The sequence below is a fragment of the Megalobrama amblycephala genome, linkage group LG22, assembly GCF_018812025.1.
Source record: "Megalobrama amblycephala isolate DHTTF-2021 linkage group LG22, ASM1881202v1, whole genome shotgun sequence".
Taxonomy (NCBI): domain Eukaryota; kingdom Metazoa; phylum Chordata; class Actinopteri; order Cypriniformes; family Xenocyprididae; genus Megalobrama; species Megalobrama amblycephala.
Window position 1 is genome coordinate 25680333 of NC_063065.1, and position 22102 is coordinate 25702434.

The 22102-nt window shown below is 40.8% G+C and overlaps 1 protein-coding gene across 3 annotated transcripts in view; it reads left to right on the plus strand.

Moving 5' to 3' along the window:
• Nucleotides 1-22102, plus strand: part of mppe1 (metallophosphoesterase 1) — a 152009-nt gene that overhangs the window by 41570 nt on the left and 88337 nt on the right. The window contains exon 6 of one of the 3 annotated variants that reach the window (XM_048175133.1): nt 20773-21479. The exons of the other annotated variants lie outside the window; for them this stretch is intronic. Within the exon in view, the coding sequence (XP_048031090.1) occupies nt 20773-21210 (438 nt within the window). The 3' untranslated portion in view covers nt 21211-21479. Of the gene's footprint in view, nt 1-20772; nt 21480-22102 lie in introns of those variants that run through there. 3 annotated transcript variants of the gene reach the window in all.

Consider the following 22102-nt stretch of genomic DNA (forward strand, 5'->3'; position numbering starts at 1 on the left):
TCAACCATTTGGAGACCATTGAAGTCCACTATAAGGAGAAAAATCCTGGAATGTTTTCATCAAAAACCTTAAATTCTTTTTGACTGAAGAAAGACAGACATGAACATCTTGGATGATCTTGGATGGGGGCAATGTTTCCTCTAAGCTGCGCACGTGCTCGGCCGCGCAGACTAATTGAAGGTCCTGCGCAGTACAATTGTAGACCATGCACTCGGTGCACATCCACTCATTAAGCAGCCATGGCTAGACAAAAAGAAGATACTTTATCTCAACAACATCCAATCCAGCTTTGTTTGACTTTCAGACAAGAATGGCTTAATGAAATAGTTCAAACGGACACAAGTGATGGTCCTTGTAAATCAGTCAAATTGTCTGAAATATTTAGCTACAAAGCTAATGGGATTGTGTGCAAAATTTGCTCTGAAGCTAAAATCAAAGGAGAGTTTTCTCGGAGAGTCAAGAGAATTAAAAACGTATTGTTCTTACTAATAAGAACAAATCAAACCCTGACCAAATCAAAATATTGATTGATAACGTGCTTCTTGTCATCCAAATGAACGCATCAGTGCTGTCTGTTCAAGAAATTCATAATCATCTGGCGAAATATGTTGGCCGTCCCGACAGCTGGAGAAGTAAAAACTACGCATTTGAATTTGTGGAGTCAATAGGTTGTTTGCAATCACGTGGATCTGGTGATGCGTGAAATTCCGGTGGAGGGCAAGCAGTGACATTTTCTACCATATGATGGCTGAAGCAGCAACGTGTGATGCTTTTCATGGTAACCAGATCAACATTGTAAACTGAATTCTACAAAACTGAAGTGAAAACATCAAATTACCATTCAATGGGATAAAATAGCTTCTCTTTCCTGCAAACGATACCATGAAGAATGTGAATATTTAACCAAGTCAAAAACAAATAAGGTAAGCAGGTATCCATATTCATTTCAGTATCAGCAGACACAAAACGCCATAAAAGGTGACAACTTTTAAAGTTAAAAAACTATATAAGTTATGTAAACAATAAAAGCTCCTTGTGGGTTCTCGGTTTGATCGATTTGAGCAACCATAAATGACGCAAAACATACAAATTTTAAATTTTTGATAGGATTCCTATATAGAAAAATCAGTCTCTGCCCTCCAGCCGCATTTCGCATGCAGCAGTGACGTCATGTGCAAACAACCTATTAATGCAGTTGTACAAGCTGAGACTATGGAAAGCATGAGAAATGCCAATGTTCACACACTGATAGTAGACGAAAGCACAGACATTACAGTGCATAAAATGCTTGTTGTTTACATTTAAGTTTAGGGAACAAAGTCAAGTCACTTACAAAACTTTGTTTGCCGGGATAATTCAGCTGGCAGGATGCAGCACCCAGAATATTGCAGATGCAATAATAAAGTTCTGTATGGATCATGACTTGATTTGCAGAAAATGGTCATGTTAACCTCCGACGGCGCATCTGTCATGTTAGGTAAACATAATGGAGTCACTGCAATACTGAGACAACAAATACCGCACCTTACAGAACAACACTGTTGCCCATAGAGAGGATTTGGGAATTGATGATGCTTGTAAAGGCATGTCTTTAATGAAGGAAGTGGAAACACTTCTCAGGACAGTATATTCGCTATTTAATTGGTCTTCTGTGAAGAAAAGCAAATTCAATGAGTTGGCAAATGTTTTAGAAGTGGATTCACTGTCTTTTAGGCCTTTTTAATGAGGTTCTTTGGCTGTCACGTTACCAAGCTGTAAATTCGTTTTTGCGGAATTAGTTTATTATAACGGAGTACTGCACAAAAGAAGTTGAAAACAATGACCCAATTGCAAAATACTGTTTAAAAAAACTGTCCGATTTGCTCTCACTGTGCTTGGCGATGTGTTGGAAGAACTAGCCCAGCTCTGCGTCTCCTTGCAGCAAAGCAATCTGAGCACCGTTGATTCCCATTGCTTTGCCAGAGCTAAGATCGAAAAACTTCAATCTCAGTATCTCGGACAGCATATTTATTGGAGCAACCGAGTGAATGAGCTGTTGGAAACAAGTGACAGTGCGGCAAATACAGCGGACATTATTCTGTTTGTTCATAAACCATCTTGATGCTCGATTTCCTGAAGGTGAGCTTAAAGAATGGTCTGCTTTTAGCCTGGAAACACTGGATTCAACATTCGATTTTGATCATGGTACAGAAGATGTAACCAGACTGACAGAGAAGTTTCACGCTTTTCTAAAACAAACAGGCAAGACTGCCACCGAGCATATCTGTCAACAGTCCAAGGATTTCAAGTTCACTATCAAAGAAAATCGAAAGATGGGAGCGCTACAGACATTTGCTGAGATGGTAACCTGGACACTAAAAAGTGAGGAGCTCACTGAGCTTGTACGGCTGATCGACATTTGTGGGACTGTCAATGCGGTTTCGGTTTGATGAATCGCATCAAGACAAATTCCCGGAACCGACTTCAGACCACCCACTTGGATCAGCTAATGAGAATCCAGTCTACACAGGCAGAGGGTCCTATAAATCTGGACAAAGGTCTACAACCACTGGAAAGGGGACAAGGACAGAAGGGAAAAGTTTTAAGGTAGGCCTAGGCTGCAATATTAATAAATACATATGTAGTAATAATACATGTATTTAATGTGTTTGACTTGGACAATATTTTTTACTGTTTACTGAAATAACTTTACTAACTCTTAAACATATCATTATAATGTATAAAGTTGTTATTAATAAGATGACTAAAGCTTTACATTTTGTTTAAAGGTTAGGTTACTATTTTGGTGTATTAGAACCTATCAGCAGAAATAAGCAAAAACAGGGGAGTGTAGCTGCATACTTAAACAAGGTTAAACAGTTAGATACTATTTTTACTATTGTGTTGTATCTGTTTTTTAGATGCTGTTTTGAGAGAGGTTCTCTACAGACCTGCAGGGCCAGTCAAGAAAGGACTGATGAAACACTACAATGTTGTTGTGTATATGGTTTAATAAATGTTTGTTTCTGGTCAAAAATATTGTACTTTTTTATACTATTATTTACAAGACTTGTTGTTAAACAGTTAATATAAGGGAGTAAGTCATCTATCAAACTATAGCGTCTAATGTTAGCAATGTTCTTTTTGTGTAGACTATACGGTCACAGAAGATTTTTGCTCAAGTTGCTCACTGTTTTAAAGTTTGCGCTCAGAGAAATATTTATTTGCTCAGTGCTGTAAAAAATTAGAGGGAACATTGCATGGGGGTGAGTAAATTATTAGGAAAATTTTATTTGAAAGTGGACTAATTCTTTAAGGGAACTGTTTTTGTCCATTTTTTTTTTTTTTTTTTTTTTTTAGGGTGAAATGGTTACTAAGGACTCTGTTGCAACACAAAACAAAACTTAATGAAACACTCGAACAATTAATGGAAAATACTTAATGGTGACCTAGAGGTATCCTAATTGGACTTTTATGCTAGGTTTAAACTACATTATTTCAGCCCTGATTTTCCACTTGTGGGCAGTTATTGGAGATTACATAAGAAGAAAAGAAGCCTTGCCTTTGAAAATACACCTGTAGTGGATGGCATCATTTGCATGTTCCCTTTCGAAAGGGAACTTCTACTCTGCGTTGGCAACGACCCGGAAGTATAAAAGGCGCGCCTGGGGAAGCAATCATTATCTCATCGTCTTTCGGGACTGTCTGTGTCTAATGCCACTATCATGTATAACTACACATTACTTGTGAGTACATCTTCTAACATGTCTGAGGACAAGGAGAAACGTTTTAGGATGTGTGCGGATCCATGCCCGAGATTTCTGACTATGCGTACACCCTATGCGTACACTGTCTAGGAGAGGAACACGCATGGACAGTGCTTGAGAGCGCTGTCTGTGAGAGTTGTGAGCATTTTCCCATGAAACATCTGCACTTGGTGGGTCCGGCCCCTGCAAGCCTACCAGGCTGACCTGCTGAAGGACCTGGATCAGGGGCAGGGTTTGTCCCCTGATGCGGTGGCTGGGCTGCGCCGCACCACGAATCTCGCTCTCCGGGCCACCAAGCAGACCATGGTGGCCACAGAGAGGCATCTGTGGTTGAACATGGCAGACATCGGGGAGAAAGAGAAGGGCTCTCTCCTCGATGCCCTGGTTTCGCAGCCTGAACTTTTCTGCAGCTCTGTTGAGACAGGGAGGCGAAGGCGTGCTCAGCAGCATACAATAATTGCATTCCGCTCAGGTCCGATCCTGGGCCCAGACAGCCGGGAGGTCCTGGCCCGTTTCGAGCCAAGGCTCAAAGACAGGGCCAGAAATCTAGAGTCGCCGCTCGAGCGCCGCCTCCACCTAGGAGTAAGTCGCGGATCATTCGCTTAGTGAGGTCTGATCGCGGTCTGACAACGGCAGTGATGTCTTGCGCATATACTTCAACAAGTGCTAGACATCACTGCCGGTGTCAGAGCGCGATCAGACCTCACTAAGTGAATGCTGAACACAGTTGGACACTGTGGTGTATTAGAGGTAAAAATTATATAAATACATCAATGTGTCGTCACGAGCCGCAGGGTTTAATTTAGGCTTGTCTATGCAAGTTTTATTTACTCTTATATTAGAAGTTCCCATCCACTAGCATTATTTTACTGACATATGGCAACGGTTGGAGTTAAATTAACACTGGTTGGCACTCATTACTTCTGTTTATGTGTCTACGGCGACCCTAACCTGACATTTTAGCTTTGAGCTTCACATTATTTCTCTCATCATGAGATTCGGAAGTGGAGATCAGGCTTTGTTATGGTGCCTGTTGTAGTAAATAGGCCTATAGCTTAGCGGCCAGGCTAGAGTTAGGTGATGTGTGGTGTATGAGATTAACCCCATATGTATTTACTATCCTTTCAGGATGTGTAGTTCCTAGTTCTGGCCTCCTCCTAAAGGGAGTTGTTTAGTCCGTATGCCCAATTATCCCCTTACTTGTGTAGGTGCAATTGTGAGTTTAACAGCTAGGTTGTAGACTGTTTTGACTCCCTGATGCTGTTTCTCAGGTGGTAGGCCCTTATCTTCGCGTAGATAAGTCATGCAGGTGTATGCTAGGCCCCACTTTCTAGAACTTTCATGCTAAGGAAATGATTTTCTGCTGAACCACTTGATGTTTGTATTTATCAAGTTTGAGTTGACGTTGCTAGCTTTTAGCTCCCGTCCTCTAGGGCTTAGAACAGATTTGAGAATCTGTACAGAGAGTGTTTTTCCTTTCAAAAATAGCATGTTTATCAAAGTTTGGATTCCTTTGAGTTCTAGACTTTTGCCCTACATTTGTATGTGAGCTGATTTATGCTGCCACAGGTTAGCACCTGCTCTCATAATAGCAGGCCCTTTTGCTGTAAAGTGGCCTCTATTTGAGTATATGGTGACTTCTATTCCTCAGCTAAGAGGTTTATTGGTGTCACTGAGTGCATCACCTGTTGGATTGCATACTCAGGGTAGTCAGAACCACTTTTTGAGGAAAGTCGGTATCTATTCAGCTCCCTTTTTTGGTGATCTTGTTAACAGCTATATTGCATATAACTCTGATTGTAGGCCTTATGATACTCGGCCTCCTTCTAGTTAGCAGTTGTTTGTACAATGCTGTTTAACTGATCATAGTTGCTCACATATTCTTACACTGCCACAGGCCCTGCCACGTGTCTGTTTGAGGTAGTAGGCTTGTAGTAGCCTCCCTTAGACCATGTTGGCTTTGTTTGGTTCCCTTCAGTCACATGTTTAGGGTACATTGCCTGTTGGAATGTGTAGCCTAGCGCAGGTCGCAGTTAGCTTCCCATAGCTATTTGGGTTAGAGCTGGTTCCCTGTAGCTTGGTTCCCTTAAATTCATGAGCTGAAGCCACGTGTCATTGAATTGGCCTCCCTTCAGGCCTCCTTTTTAGTTCACATGTTGGCACAGTTTGTGTTTTTATTCTGTGAACGGGCTGATCGCCACTTGACGCTGGAATGGAGGCCCCTTAAGGCCTCCTTTTTCTAGTCGACTTGTTGGCAGGATGCCTGGGAAACCATGCCACCATCGGCCACACCCCATCGCTGATGGATAGGCACTAACAGGCCTGTTCACGATGTATGGTAGCGTTTTTCATTTATTAACCATCTTGGAAATTTCTAATACATGGCCTTTGGGTGGTATGGTTATGGTAGCCACTTGCTGATGCCACGTGTTACTAAGGCAGGCCTACTTCGGCCTCCAGTGTAACATATGGAGTTCAGTCATGTACTCCTCTCGCTATGAGAGTAACAAGGTGCTGTTTACCGAGTATTTTGAGTGGCTGGCCCCTCAGGTTGATTATGGTAGTGAAACCTTACTAAGGTTTGGTTTAACCTACATCTGCCTCCCTGAGTCTGATTCTACTCTTGTTGAGCTAAGAGACACCTAGCACCTAGGGTGGATCTTTTGTGCTCCTAGAAATGGCCACGAGACTTACGCCGTGTGTCTTAGAGGTTGCTAGGCCCTACGGGCCGCCTTTTTGAACACACTGGAGTATGTTTGGGTGTATTTCTCTTTGAGAATTATCTGTATACACTTTCGCTGGCCAGAGGCCCAAGTGATAAATCCAACCTCCTTTTTGTCTGGTTGTTTATCGTCCTTGGGGCCTAAACACTGCCGCGAGATGATGCCACGTGTCTGTTGAGGTTATAGGCCCCTCCAGGCCTTCCTTAATACGTGTTGGCGTATGCTGTACTCCTCTTGCTTAAAGAGTAAAAGGTGCTTTTACTGAGTGCACTGCTTGTTGGATTGTGTTAGGTGGATTGTCATGCAGGCACTTTGCAGCCTCTTATGCTGCCATTGAAGTCGTCTGTCTACCCCAGCAAGACATGTGTTCAGGGTGGCCCCTCCAGGCCACTATCTGAATATACTTCTGTTTCACATATAGCTACTATCATGCTGTAGGCCCCTCTACGGCCTCCATGAGTATGTGCCCATTGCATGGTCTACCTGTTAGGTGAGCTTTGAACTTGCCTTTTAGGGTTACGTTTGTAATAGTGCTTGGCTCCCTAAGCTGATCATGGTGGTAGGCCTTAATCAGGCCTCCTCCTAAGATTCATTCCCAGGCTGGTTTTGTGCTCCCCTGGATCAGGGTTCTCTAGCGCACAGCCTTCTCAGTGCGTTAATTAAGCACTGAGTAGATCCCAGGATGAGTGGATTATACTCCCCTCAATACGAGGGTTCATAGCTCTCAGCTGAGTTCTGCTCTCTGGGATGCCCGTCTCTATGTGTGGGTTTGAGTTTGTTTCTGCCTCTTTGCTGTCACTCTTACTTACTATCTTCTATGAAGAATGTGTTTTAGAGGCTCTGTATTCAGATAGGATTGGCCAAGACTAAGTTTGTCTCGTGACAGACAAGGTCGGCCTCCCTGGTGGCATTGGGGGTTGAGTTCGTTCCCCTCTAGTGACTGGCCGAGGTTCCCTTCGGTTCCTTGGCCACATCCCCTTAAAGGGACCACTTTCTCTTCAGAAAAGTTGGTTCCAGATGCTTTAGCAGCTTCTGCAGGCCCTCTGAGGAAGGCCTTCTTGAAGTTCAGCTTGGGCTATTGGCCAAAGGGAATGTTGTCACTGACAGACTGGTGTGACCCGAGGGGGGGGGGGGTTGCCAAGCAGTTCTCTAAATGCTCTGGAGCCTTTGTCTCAGCCATATTTCTTGGCAGGCACTCTCCTTAAGCCGCCATGGTGTGGGTATATCGTCCCTTTTGAAAGGGAACGTCTCAGGTTACGTATGTAACCATTGTTCCCTGAGAACAGGGAACAAGACTCTGCGTTTCCTTGCCATGCTTCGGGCTGCCTGCTGAACAGTCCCTCAAGATGATGGATAATGATTGCTTTCCCAGGCGCGCCTTTTATACTTCCAGGTCAGGCCGTATGACGTCATAGGCTGTCGCCGGCCAATAGGCATTGGAGTTATTGGATAGTTGGCTTTCAGAACACCGAGTCACGTGACGTTCCCCATAGCGTTTGCCAATGCAGAGTCTCGTTCCCTGTTCTCAGGGAACCATGGTTACATACATAACCTGAGACGTTCCCCTACCATGATTTTACGAGATAATAAAAAGAAAATTCACTGGCAAAGGTGTAATTATTCCAAAATGTTAAACATGAGTGCCCCTTCAGTCTCAGGCTGGTTGGCAGGAAAGTAATTGGCATGTAAAGTTCCAATACAGCAGACTTTTATTTCATTTCAAAATAAGATTTGAAGTGATGTACACCAGGTGTCATTTAGGACATGTATTTCTGCTTAAAGGCAAAGATCCAATTTTATGAATTTTCTACTACAGTTGTTTTCAATCCTGGTCCTGGAGACCCACCACTCTGCACATTTTGTATATCTCCCTGTGAAATCAAAATGTAAGGTTTTTATTATTATTATTTTTCCCTTTCGAAAGGGAAAAAAAAAAATCATACTTTTAGTATGAATACGTTAGCCTTAAGGTTATGAATAAGCTGGTGTGTTCCAAAACAATGACAAAATTCGCATTTAGGATAAGCAGTTCAAAACTTAGTCTCTCACTTCCGCTAAAATGGATCACAGATTTTTATGACATCACATCATATCATGACGCACTTCATTTTCTCATCAGATCTTCTTTCCAATCAAATGCTCTCTAGAATCTAAAGCGTCCCACCCCCTACATTATAAATAGACACTGAAGCTGTCACTGAAATTGGTCACTTGTTCACACATTTACTATTTTCTACATGGTGTATGGCACATAGTTCACTATACAGGGGATAGGGAATGATTAAGACAGTGTAAATATGCTTTCTATTGAGGCAAATGAAGTCTGGTTTCACATAGTGTAGTGTAACTCAAACCTCAGCGCGCACAGCCTGGTCTGGTCCAGAGACTCAATAGCACAGAGCGGATGATATGTGCGGGTCAGCGCGGACCACAAAACGTATCGGACCCATTTGAATTCTGCACAGAATGCTATATTTTAAAGCGATATAGAGGAGATTAGGAGGAGAAACGGTTAGAGATTAGAAGGAAACTGAGGTTTTACAGAGCTCAATGGCTCTGGCTGAGCTGTAATATAAATGAAATTCTGAAGGGGAGAAGCCGTTTGATATGTCCTGCCCTGTCTTCCTGTTTCAGTTGAAGTTACGTCACAACACTGAATAAAGCAGCACATTATAAGGCACTTCAGTGGGCCTTTATACACACCTTATTCAGGTCACATCAGCTCAAAAGGTGAAAGATCCATTAATTGAACTAAGGATGTTTCTCAATACTCAAATTGATAAAGAAAGCCATCTTGAAGGATATCTCTTATGAATTCTCTTATTGCACCACAAGGAGTAGGGCTAGGACAATGAATCAATGCATTGTGAAGAGAAATATTCTGTATTGTTTCTGAGATTTTCCACAATTCTCTGTCGAATAGATTCTGAGCTTAGTTTTTAAGAGCAGATGGCACTGCATGCTTTAGAAACAGCCGTACTACTTGAACCTGAAACGATTCAGAAGTCTTTCATGTCGAGAAATCTGATGCAACTATAAATTCTCCTCCCACTTCACATCTGTCACAATAATTTTAATTTACGTTCACAAATATAATTTTTTAATTTCAACATAATTTTAATTTTAATTTTACCTTTGCAATATAAATAAACCATACATCTCACATATTTCAACAGGGCATCTTGCTTTATTATTTATGAATTTATTAACCAAACTTCAACAACATAAGGGCAGATCCCTTGACAGTCCCTCCAGAAAAACACGATTATGCGATCGCCTGATTTCATGCATAATCAGCCAAAGTCTGCATATTTATGCGGGGGTTGCATTTTTTCAAATACGCCGCACTTTCGCCGCATAAATTGCTGATTTCAGCAAGCAAAATATATGCGGGGCTAGCATGATTTCATAATCCCTGCATTGTCGTTGCAAAAAAGTCACATATATCTTAGCAGAAAGTTGAAAAATGTTGCGTTTACTTCACACTAGTAAAGCGCCATTATTTTCCCCCTATTGCCATGGGAACCTTGTGAAGTGACGTAATTACGCGACGTGAACATCATCTGCAAACCATGAAACCATGATGAAGCACACAAATCATTCTCATTTGCCAATAAAAATAAGCGCAAAAGACAGCGCGAAGCAGTTTCCCGGTGTGTTACATGACAGTGGGGGCAAAATATTTTGCACTCCGTGCAACTGCGTGTTGACGCTGAAAAACCACTTTCACTTTGCCACCGCCAAGGATGGTTAAAGCAGCAGCGGAAACAGGCAGGAAGAAGCACACATTTTTTACAAATATTTTATTTATTCATTTTTATAGAAGTTGTTGGATATTAATAATAATACGTTCTTTTTATATAGCGCCTTTCTACAAATTCCTTTTGTAAAGCTACAGAACTTGTTTGACTCAATGTTTTGTAAGTTTGAGCCATGTGTTAATTAAGGTCTGAAATAAAACAGAATGATAACTTAAATATTCTGTGATTTAGTATGCTTGCTTATCATAGGAAGTAATAGGAAATTACTCTTTACATTAAAGTAGTAGCCTAGTGAGAACAGGGTGTTGGGGGAATCACCTTTTATTTTTTTCTGTTTTTCATCAAACCGCAGTTTTTGCAAGTTCCCGCAATTTCATCGCATAAAATTGCAAAAATATCCTGCATATTCCATCGCATTTTTTAAGAAAACGTGCTGCAAAATCAAGCATTTTAGCCCGCAACAATCACAAAAAAATCCCGCGTTTTTCTGGAGGGACTGCCTTGAGCGCAGCTGATAACACTGTGAAGTGACGCTTGAGTGTACAAATAAGCTGTTCTTCGATTCCTCTGTTCTCATTTTCTTTCCTTGCATCCTTCCCTTGCATCCTATGGCGGGTGGAGCTGATATGAGCGGAAAGGAAACAAGGATGCACAAATTAGAAATGTGTACCAGCCTAAGGGTGCGTCTCGATCGGCTCCGTAGTTCAGTAGTCAAGGCACTGATCAGGGAGCCATTTTAACCCTCTGGGGTCTGAGGATTTCTGGGGCCCTGAAGAAGTTTTGACATGTTCTGACATTTGTGTTTTTTTTCAGTTGTTCATAAACATATTAATGGCAAAAGTGTCATTACACTGTATTCAGCACAAACTAGGCTACCATAATATGTGAGCAACATGTATGTACATGTTTGTATTTTTGAGAGAATAACATTTATGCGTGGTTATTGAAAAAACAAAAAACTTGAGTCACTGAAATAAGGCCATAAAACAAATACTAAATATGTGTTCACAACACTTCTGGGTATTGGAGGTTGAAGACTAAAGTTTTTGCTTTAAAATGCTAAAATATCCTGCCTACTTGTTCATATAAAACAATATATTGATTTAAATTTTGTAATACACTTTTTCTCAAGAAAGACATTGGAGGTGTGAATAATCTGGAATAATACTGTGATTCACACATGAGAAGACAAAGACCCACATAATGACCCGCATAATGAGCCCTTTCAGTCAGGTAGGCTATATGAGAGAAAACTAAAAAATCAAAGTACAAAGTAGTTTTTTTGTAGTTTATTCAGAATATAGTTAACAATATAAACGAGACACATTTTGAATAAATGAGGCCGCATTTTGAGTATACAGTTTTACCTGGAAATAAATCCTGTTCAAAGATATAAGTGAACATCACTTAAAGGGGGAAAGTAGTATTTCAGATAGACTGTTTGGAAGTTAGTTGGGCCGCTACCAACAACAAATGTCTAACCAATCAGCATTAGGGGGCGTATGACAGTCAAGGAGAGAGAACGAGCAAGAGGGAGATTTGAAAATAAGAAAAAAAAACCTGCAGATTGAGAAATGGGGGACAATACAAAAGAGCTCAAAACAATATCACTGGAATGAAGGTTTATGCCTGGGCAAAATGCTTTAGGACCCGCGTTTATATTAGAAAAGCTTTCCAGTGCTGGAGAGAGCTAAGTGGGAAGGCCTGAAAACAAGACGCGGAGGCTGCTTTGATCATCTGATCATGTGAGTACACTGGGTTTTGATTGTCTAGAGCTGCTGTGCTGTTTGCGACTAACAACGAACACTTTGTATTTACTCTTGTGTACTGTATGTTTATTTTTTTGTGCTTCCTTGTCATTCGTCAACTGTGCTTTATTTTTTGTGTAGCATTTTGTTGCGCATCAGCTGTGATAAACAGACATCCACTCGCAATGTGTGTGTAACAGTGGCCAGATAGTGAGAGTTCTGCAGTTAAACTACTGCACACTGACGATCGTCATTGATAGTGCATTAGCCTCACATGCCAGCAGTGATCGTGCCGGGGTTTGAGACCGACTCAGAGCAGGGTGGTAAGGATTGGAGTGTGAGTTTTGGAGGCGGAGCAATGAAGAGAAGGGTGGGTTTGTTTGGGTTGATTTCAAATATCAACAATGTCCAATAGTGTAGTTCCAGATCTACTTACAGCACCTTTAACTGCCATTCCAAGGTGTTTGGTGTTTCTTTGCACTGGAGAAAAAAAAAAAAAAAACCTTTCCTACTTCCAGTCAGTGATCTCACCATTATATTCATTTAGAATGTCCGGTGTGGGCCAATATCTGGTCACTATGATTCTCAAATCTGTGAGAGGAAAGAAAAAACCCTCTGTGAGCATGCTGATAACAGAATCGTATCAGCTACTGTATTAACGTTAATATAATGTCCACTCTTAACAGAAAACATGATTTTTTTGTGATCTAATGCATGCACGTATTGCACATCATGTGAAGAAAATTTTGTATAGGCCTATATTTTTAATTACAGTACTGGTCAAAAGATTTGTATTTGTATTTGTATTTATTATTTATAAAGCACATTTCAATACAACCGAAGTTGTCCAAAGTGCTGTACATTAAAATTGGGAAAATACAAGGCACAATTAATATAAAGCATACAAAACATAAAACACATACACAACTAGGGATCAATCACCTGACAATTTAAAAGCCATATTATGTAGATGAGCTTTTAGCAAAGATTTAAAACTAGAAATTGTCTGAGCAGATCTAATAGAAAGAGGGGGTGAGTTCCATAACTTCAGAGCAGCTACTGAGAAAGCCCGATCTCCTCGTAGTTTTAGTTTAGATCTGGGGACCGCTAAAAGAAGCTGGTCAGAAGATCTCAGGGGCCTGACAGAAGAATAACTGTTCACTACGGTCTCCAAGTACTTTGGTGCCAGCCCATTCAGAGATTTAAAAACAAACAATAAAAGTTTCAAGTTTCAATTCGAAAATGGACCGGCAACCATTTAAGGGAAAATAAAATAGGTCGTGCTTTCGAGTGCCTGTTAGCAATCTCGCCGCTGAATTTTGAACCATCTGTAGGCACGACAGGTCTTTCTGGCTAACTCCTATGTAAAGAGAATTACAATAGTCTAAACGTGAGAACACAAGAGCATGGATAACTATTTCTAAATCTCTAAAAGAAAAAAAAAAAAAAAAGGCTACATCTTCGCAATGAGTTAGTGGTCTGCATTCCTGCGGCTGTCCCGCGGGACCCGATAAGATTTCTTGCTGCGCGGGATTAAATTTTGAATGAAAGGCGGATTGCGGTCAGTAACTATAGTGTGCGTTAGGCGGGAGCGGGCGGTCTGACAATAACCGGACGCTCCCGAGATGATTTGACATCTGCGCTTGAACTTGAAGTGAACAAAATCTTTCTGCAGTGCTGGCATTCACAAAGTCACCAGTTCCGTGTCCTGAGAAACCTGTCAAGATACGTTATTTGCGCAAGTGCACCTTCAGAGAACATTCAACCTTTGTGATTGGATTTTGGAGGAGAGACGTTCTGAAACGGTCGTCAGTCAGCGTCATTCTGTTCTTGCGTGGATGTTAAAAAAGATTTCATTTTGCAGTATAGCTAGTAAGCCAACAGTTTTTCTCTGACATTTTTTAGGGTGTTGACAGCATCATAGACAAATAACAAATCTTGTATATATGCAACATTTAATATTTGTTATCTTTCTTTAGGGGAAGTTTAAATGCGAGATTCTGGAAACCATCTTTAGTGGGACCCGTCGGGTCGGGAAGAATATTACTATATGCGGATAGCGGCTGAACACAGAGTGAATTTTAGGCAGGAGCGGGTTCGTGCGGAATAGAACCATTGTGGGAGCAGACCTCTACAATGAGTCTCAAGTTGAAAAAACAAGATTTGACCACAGTGTTATTTTATCAAATTTAAATTCTGGGTCAACTAGTACTCCTAAATTTTTCACCACTGGTTTACTATATTTAGCCAACGGTCCAAGAATAGAATTTGTGGTACCGTTTTCCATCTGAGCCAAAGAACATAATCTCAGTTTTATTTTCATTAAATTTCAGAAAATTTAACGCCATCCAGTCCCTGATGTCCATTAAACAATTCAAGAGAGGGGAAATATCAGATCCACCGTCTTTTTGAAGTGGCAGATAAATCTGCGTGTCATCAGCATACAAATGAAACGAGACACCGTGCTTCCTAAATATAGCTCCCAAAGGGAGCAAGTACAATGAAAACAAAAGGGGGGCAAGAATGGACCCTTGTGGGACTCCGCACTTTAGTGGAGCTGAAGTTGACATACATTCGCCCAACTTCACAGCAAGGTTATTATAGTTTTGCTTTTTAAATGAGTTTTTATTTTAATATTGTTTTCAATTTTGCTTTAAATTTAAGTTTAGTTTTAGTTAGTTTCATGAATAGTTTTGTTAGTTTTAGTTTAGTTTTTATTTTGCAAACACATTTCTATTTAGTTTTTATTTTATTTAGTTTCAGTTATAGTTTTAGTAATTATAGATTAGCAGCTAACAGAACACTTCCAGTGTCGACCAAAGAAAGCAAAGCAAGACATTTATTTTCTGTTAGCCGTTATATTATCCGTTACAATGAGCAATATTTTGCTCTCTGGTATACCCCATTCGTCCAGGGTGCTTTTGATGCAATTGGCTATTTCTTCTCCGGTGTGTGGATTGCAAATGCGACGCAAATTTAGCAAAGCATGCTGTGATTGATTTGATGGGCAATGGTAAAAACATGCAGAGATACCCAAAAACGAAGCAGTCAAACTTTTTTTGCTCCATCCATCTACACATATAGTGACTTTGCGGGTCTCTCTCAGTATTCCTCAGTAATTAAGGAATTGATCCGTGCAGCACTGGGAGTGATAAATCTGCGGTCTAGAGCAGCATTAAAACTTTTAAAGGCTGCCGAATCACAAAGTCTAGTGGACATGCCAGTCTCAACAAACAAATCTACCAGTGCATTTTCTCGTTTCTTATGTTTACTTGAATTTGTTGACCAAACCTCAGATTTTTGGAAGCATAATGTCAGAGTCTGCTGCTGTAATTGAGTTTGAGAACTACTAGCACCCTCGTTGACTTTATCATTACCGATGGTAGTCTTCCTTTCCCAATCTTTCGCCATGAAGGATTTGTGTTCTTCACGATGGTTGGTTTGCAAATGTACTTTAAGGTTTGTGGGATTTTTTTCCCCCTTAATTTCAACACCACAAAGTGTATTATTCAGCGTGACATTGCATTTGCTTGTTCCCGTTTCTGAATTAAATTCGAAATAGTCCCAAACAGGGCTCTGTCGTTTCCTACCCCCTGCCATCATTCATGTCTGTCGTATTTATCAGTTAACTGATGTTGCTATCAGCCTCAGCTAACCTCACATGCATAAAGCGCCATCTACAGGTAAATGTATTATACAGCCTGTTTGGTTTTAAACTAAACCACGTCAGATTTTCCGCCACGGGATGAGAGCTTATTAATTACGAAAACAAATACTTATTTTTGATAATTATTATTTTATTTCAGTTAGTTTTTCAATAACTGTTGCTAGTTTCATTTAGTTTGTTTTTCATTTATTATGAATTTTACATTTTATTTCAGTTAACAAAAATGTTTTTTAACTGATAGTTTTAGTCTTAGTTTCAGTTTTCGTTTACGAAAATAACCTTGCTTCACAGCAAAGCTCCTGTCATCTAAATATGACTTAAACCATTTAAGAGCTATCCCACATATTCCGACATGGTTTTCTAAGCGGGAAACCATAATATTGTGATCGACCGTATCGAATGCTGCGCTCAGGTCCAGTAACATTAACATAGATGAGGCTCCAGTATCAGCGCTTAATAATATATCATTTTGAACCCTCAAAAGGGCTGATTCCGTACTGTGTTTTGCCCTAAAACCTGATTGAAAGTCTTCAATGTAGCATATGCACACGTATAAGGAAAATCAATAAATTTTGGAATGTTCAGAACGCTTTTAGCATGCTGGACTGGGTTGTAAAACCATCTCTGCTCCGAACAGTCTGCCATAAGATGAGCCCACTTGAGGGTAAACAGAAAACTCCAACTTCCTCACTTTGGTGACTTCAAAAGGAGCACCCCCCCAGAGACTGACCAGATCCACATTCCAACACCCACACACACAGGCACACACAAAAACACACACAGACACATACAGAAACACACAATCATACATTTTTGACTGTATATGTAAAATACAACTATGCTGAAATATATCCATCATGTATTTTAGGGCCTATGCATGTTTCCTAGTGTTTAAATGAGTGTATTTGTGCTAGTGTGCATTTTAATAGTGGAATTTTGTCTGTAAACCATAACTTCTTTTCTATGCCTTTGTGATCTGTCGAGTTTGATCTCTCCGTAAAGCTCCGGACTCTAGCTATTCACTGAGATATGTCACATAGCTGACAAATGCATTTTTCTATGTGTTTAATGATACTGTGAAGAAAGCACTCCATCTCGAAATCCGATCTGATAATCATTAAGTATGCAAATTCATCTAGGAGACCAAACAAAGGAACTTTGCCCGCCAAATAGTGCTGCGCATCTATTGGCCGCTACAATTCAGGAGGTGTGTTAGCTTGGGTTTCCATAAAAACAACGACACACACCTTCTCCCTTAGTCTCCCGATTGTCTCACGAGCACCTCGTGCACGTCTCTCCTGGACGCCGCCGGTGACCACGCGCTGCCATCGCGCTCATCTTCGGGACCACTTCTTTGGACTCTCTCTCTCTCTCTCTCTCTCTCTTCGGTTAAGTTACTTAAGTTTAAACCTCTTTTGAAAACCCCGCCGGAGAAACCCTCTCGGAAAGGACCAACCAAGCCAAGCGCATTGAAACTGCTACACACGGACTTGAACCAATAAGCAAGTATTATCATTTATCTGAAATTTGTCTAAACTGATTTCTGTGCTGGCTCTCTCAAAAAGGTTTAACTGTGTAATTTGCCATTCTTTGATCATCTTTCTTTCCCTGTCTTTTCTTCATTTTCACTCTTGTGTATATATATGTGTATACTTCTGTATATATTTTAGACGTATAATCTCTGTAGTCGTAGCTGCATATATTAAACACTTAATTCATGCTCGATTGTTCTGTTTGTTCTTTCAACTGAAGACCAAGTCACTTTAACGTTTTTTCGATCGCTTTATGCTTTGATGCTATAATAGCAAGTTATTTTCATGGCCAGAGAATAACTCCGTTCATAATATTCTTTTGAGAAGCAACGGTTTGCTGGACGAACTGGTAGTTTCTCTAAATAATTATTATACTAACATACTAATACTAACTAATCATATATGTAATTAATTATAATTCGTTGTAATTGATTCACAATATATGTTTAATTCCCCCTTGGGTCAATATGTGCATAATAATTCATAAAACCTTATGAATTATTATATTCATATTCCACCCATAAATTGATTAATAACCGCTACATCGTTATATATTACATATTTGGTGGAGAATGCGGGCAACGTTTTAAACTTGGTTTTTGGTAAAAGAGCAATGTAGAATAATTTGTGTGTGATTTAATGTGCATGCGCGCTTTATTCAGTGAGACGACGCACGCGTCCTCACTCTACACACCGTTAACAAGCTGCTGTTTGTGTCTAAAAACACTGCAGGCCTAGCCTTGGTTGACCGTGAAATAACTGCAGTTCATTAATATTCAGACTTGTATGCAAGAGGGCGACAGTCTTTTGCAATACAGTTTTAATATTAATTTCCGCTTGAATAAACGAATTGAATCGTGTTCAGCGAGTTTAGAGAGTCGTGGCGAGATTCCTGCGATCCCTCTTTCAAGGCCTTATTATCTGCCACTATTAAATCTGAATTACTTGTGTCGTCCAAATAATTCACAATAGTTGGCGCTCCTTGGTACATGCGTTGGTTTAGCTACCCAACCCACGTGACCGTTACAGATCTAATCGGAAAGCAGTTCATCTGGTTTAACGATTGATGTGTAAAAGTTTGGAGCTTACAATCGACATTCTGATCCAATGTTGATTAGTAACAGCGGCGAAGCAATCCCGCAAAGTTACATATTCGCGTGCGTTAAAGTTTGCACCAAAGGGACTGATTCCCAAAAGTTGTGTACCCGTGAGTAAAACGGTACACATATATTTATGAAAAAATCCGCTGAGGTTCTATAGTTGTAATCGTGATCGCGCAGTTAAAACAGCCGTGGAATCCCACAAGCGCGCTCGTTTAGATCACGAATTAAGGAAGGGGTATGCAGTAACTCTGACCAGACGCCAGAGGGCAGTCTGTCCAGGTGGGGCACCCCTCCCTACTTCATTGTTTTGTGGACTCATTGATGCCACCGTGTGGACGTTCTGAGTTAAAGCCGCTCTCCATACTTTGAACTGAAATTATCTCCAAATTATCTTGTGCTGCTCTATACTGCGGGGAGTTGTAAAAGTAATTTGCTTTTGGTGGTTATGCTTTCCAATCGTTGTTGGAATGTGGTTTGCTGATTTAAATTTAATTTAAACACGTTTAAAGTTTTAATTTAAATTAAGTTTCCCTTCCAACAAGAGAATTCACTTCCTGAGAGTGCTCCCCCTGGTGGACACTACCAGATAAGTCAATTCTTTTTTCCTTGTATTCTTTTCCTGTGTTCACAGATCTACTCTTATTTTATTTTATTTTATTTTATTTTATTTTATTTTACTTTGTTTTATTTCATCTATTCCCTTTTTGTCTTTCCTCTCTCTGTCTCTCAAGCTATTTCTTAATTTTTACTTTGGAAATTCATTCCTTTCTATCACTTAATGTTTTATTTTATTCACTCTTAGTTCTGGGTCCTGTTTGTTATTGGCTGGCAATAACATTCACGCACACCCAAGCCTCCCCTATTTCATACACTTATTTTAAATTTAATTAAATAACATTTAGTTGAATTTTAAAATTAAGTGGTGTCAATCAGTTGGCATTTTGCTCATCAACAAGCAATTCACTTTAGAAAAATCACAAATAGGGAAGGCTTTCTCCTTCCTTTTTCCCATTCTGTTATTCTATGCACTCATTTAAATTTAATTAAACAAGATTTAATTCAAATTGGAATCAAGTGCATCTGAATTATCCTCGTTGCTTTCTCTTTTCCTATTCTGCTATTCTGCGCACTCGTTTAATGCAAATTTGAATCAAGTGCATCTGAACTATTTTGTTTTTTCTTTACCCCCTTTTGCTCATTTCAGTTCTAGTTTAACTAGTTCATTCTGACTGTAATTTTAGGCTCATTCTCTTTTGTCATACACACTTAATTATTTAAATTTGGTTTAAACAAGATTTAAACTGAGATTTAAATTTACAATTAAGCTGTGTTTGTTTGACCACTTGTGTATTTGCAGATAAGGCCCTTCACCGCCTGGTGCTGAGTTGACGGTCGCCCCAGTGAGTTCCAGTGAGTGGAGCTGCCTGGCCTGGCGGGTCTTGCGTGTGAATCGGGGACATTCTGACCTCGTATCATGGGCAACACGCAAGGACGTCAGCGAGTTGTGTATCAGGTACAGGGAGGCAACGAGCCCAGGTTGACAACAAATGGCAATTTTGTTTAATTTCCCTGCTTAGGCTTCTGCACGACAGAACCGCCCGTTTGGAGTAACTGCCCGTAAAGGGGACAGACTCTGAGTTCAGGGAAAACTCAATTTTGACCAGTCACCCTGGCCGTTGGCGCAAATACCTTGCCAAAGTGCGCAATTGTGCTGGTGTTCCCTGTTTGAGAGGTTGCACCGTGGTGCAAAGGGGACAGGTGGCCACGGACACCGCAGTCGAGTGTTTGAACGTCTAGGAAAGGTTGCCTGCCATTGAGTTCTTATCTGAGCACCCACAATTCACCCAGGCCTAAATTAGTGACATACAGTCACTTCACCTAATTGAAGGCCACAGAATATTACATATTCTTCGATTATTTAGGTGCGGGCCAACCCTTATACTCTCGATCCATACCATCCCTCTAGGTTTTATGACGCAACAGTGCACTCGCCTGGCCCCGTCATAAACCCAGCTGTGATAGGAAGCTTAAGTTCACTTCTCCCCTCTAGCCCTTCTGTTTTATTTTATTGTTTTATCCTCTCTATTTGTTTACCGGTCTATTTCATTTAACTGCATCCATCCTGTTCTGTTCTGTTCTGTTTTGGTTTTCTACTGTGTTTGTTTCTTTCAGTTCATGTAAAAGCAGAGCCTGTGAGAGCCATCACGGAAAACTGAGTAATAGATAGACGACCGAGCAGCGAGAGTCATCAAAGGACTCTTAGGGCTACCGCCTGTCAATCTTTATTCAAATCCGGCACTCACCCACACAAACTGACCCGCGTGGTCCTTTTGGCTATCGACAATTAAGTGTCTAGCCTACATTCCACTAACTGTCTGCACCAGTTAACTGGAACCAAACCAAAGAATTATATAATCATGCATTGTTATAAGTCGTTAGTTCTGCGCATGCTTGCATTGGTTCTGTTTGTGCTGTCTTTCTCTCGCCAACAGCAAGCTAATGTGTTCAGAGCAGCCAGCCCCAGCACCCACGGGGACCGACTCAAGACCTGGTTGGGCTCCCTGACCAGCACGTTCCTGCCCAACGACGCTGTGGATCCCCAGCACCTAAGCAACGAGCAGCTGGACGACAACCTGAAACGACTGATGGCCCACGATCTGATGCCGAGCTACAAAGAATGGGCGAAAGTCATCCCAGCCATCGCCCACAACCTCAAGCTCCAGGCGGAGGATGCCCGGAGGAATCAGGCCCAGACTCAACGTCACCATGATCAGCGACTCGTTGAGATCCAGGACCAGCGTTGGACAGCGGATGAATCCAAACCCGAGCTACAGGAGGAGCTGCAAAGACTTCAAAAAGCCCTTGCAGAGCTCCACCTGGAGGTGGAGCGTAGAGAACTGACTGAAAAACTCACAGCGAAGCTCCCCTAGCCAAAGCAGAGACTAAGCCGAAAGACAGACACACTAAAGCCCTGACCTGTGAAAATCATCTTAAACAGGCCCAGAAAGGAGTTATGGCTCCGAAACAACAAAGAGACTATGTGAATGAACTTGACACTGGTTACAGAGAGCTGAAAAGTCAAGTCAAGTCAAGTCAAATTTATTTATATAGCGCTTTTACAATTGGTAATTGTTTCAAAGCAGCTTTACATATTAGAAGCACAGAAAAAAGGGAAGTGGTTAAAAATAAGCTGTACAAACAAGCGTGGTAATATGTAACATATACAAGATGGTGCTACATTAAGCCAATGTCGTCTGACTCCCAGGGGTGGAAAAAAACCCCTAGGAGAAAAACCCAGCGTGCTAACACTGGGAAAAAAGTCATAGGAGGGAAAAAACACCTTGGAAGATATATATAATATATGTAAATGGATATGGAGATCAAAATCTGAATTATACATTTTTATTATAGAGATTAAAAATAGATTATATATAAATATATGTAAGCGGATACGGGGATTAAAAATCTGAATTATAGATGCAGCCAGAACTGGATCTGTAGGCCCATTGTCTCCTGGGCTACGTTGTAGTCAGGTCCAGACACAGGTTCTCCATCTGATCTGGATACGGCCTGGATCCAGCACCCGGAAAACCTCAGGATAAGCAGAGAGACAGATATTAGCGTAGATGCCATTCTTATTCTGATGTACAGGTATATCTAGTGTTATAGGAAATGTTCTCGGTTCCGGCCGACCTAATTATTGCAGCGTAACAATCCTTTAACGGATTTGAAAAATGTTAATGTATTGATAATGTGTTATGTGTATGCAAGAGCAAAGAGATGTGTTTTTAGTCTAGATTTAAACTGACAGAGTGTGTCTGC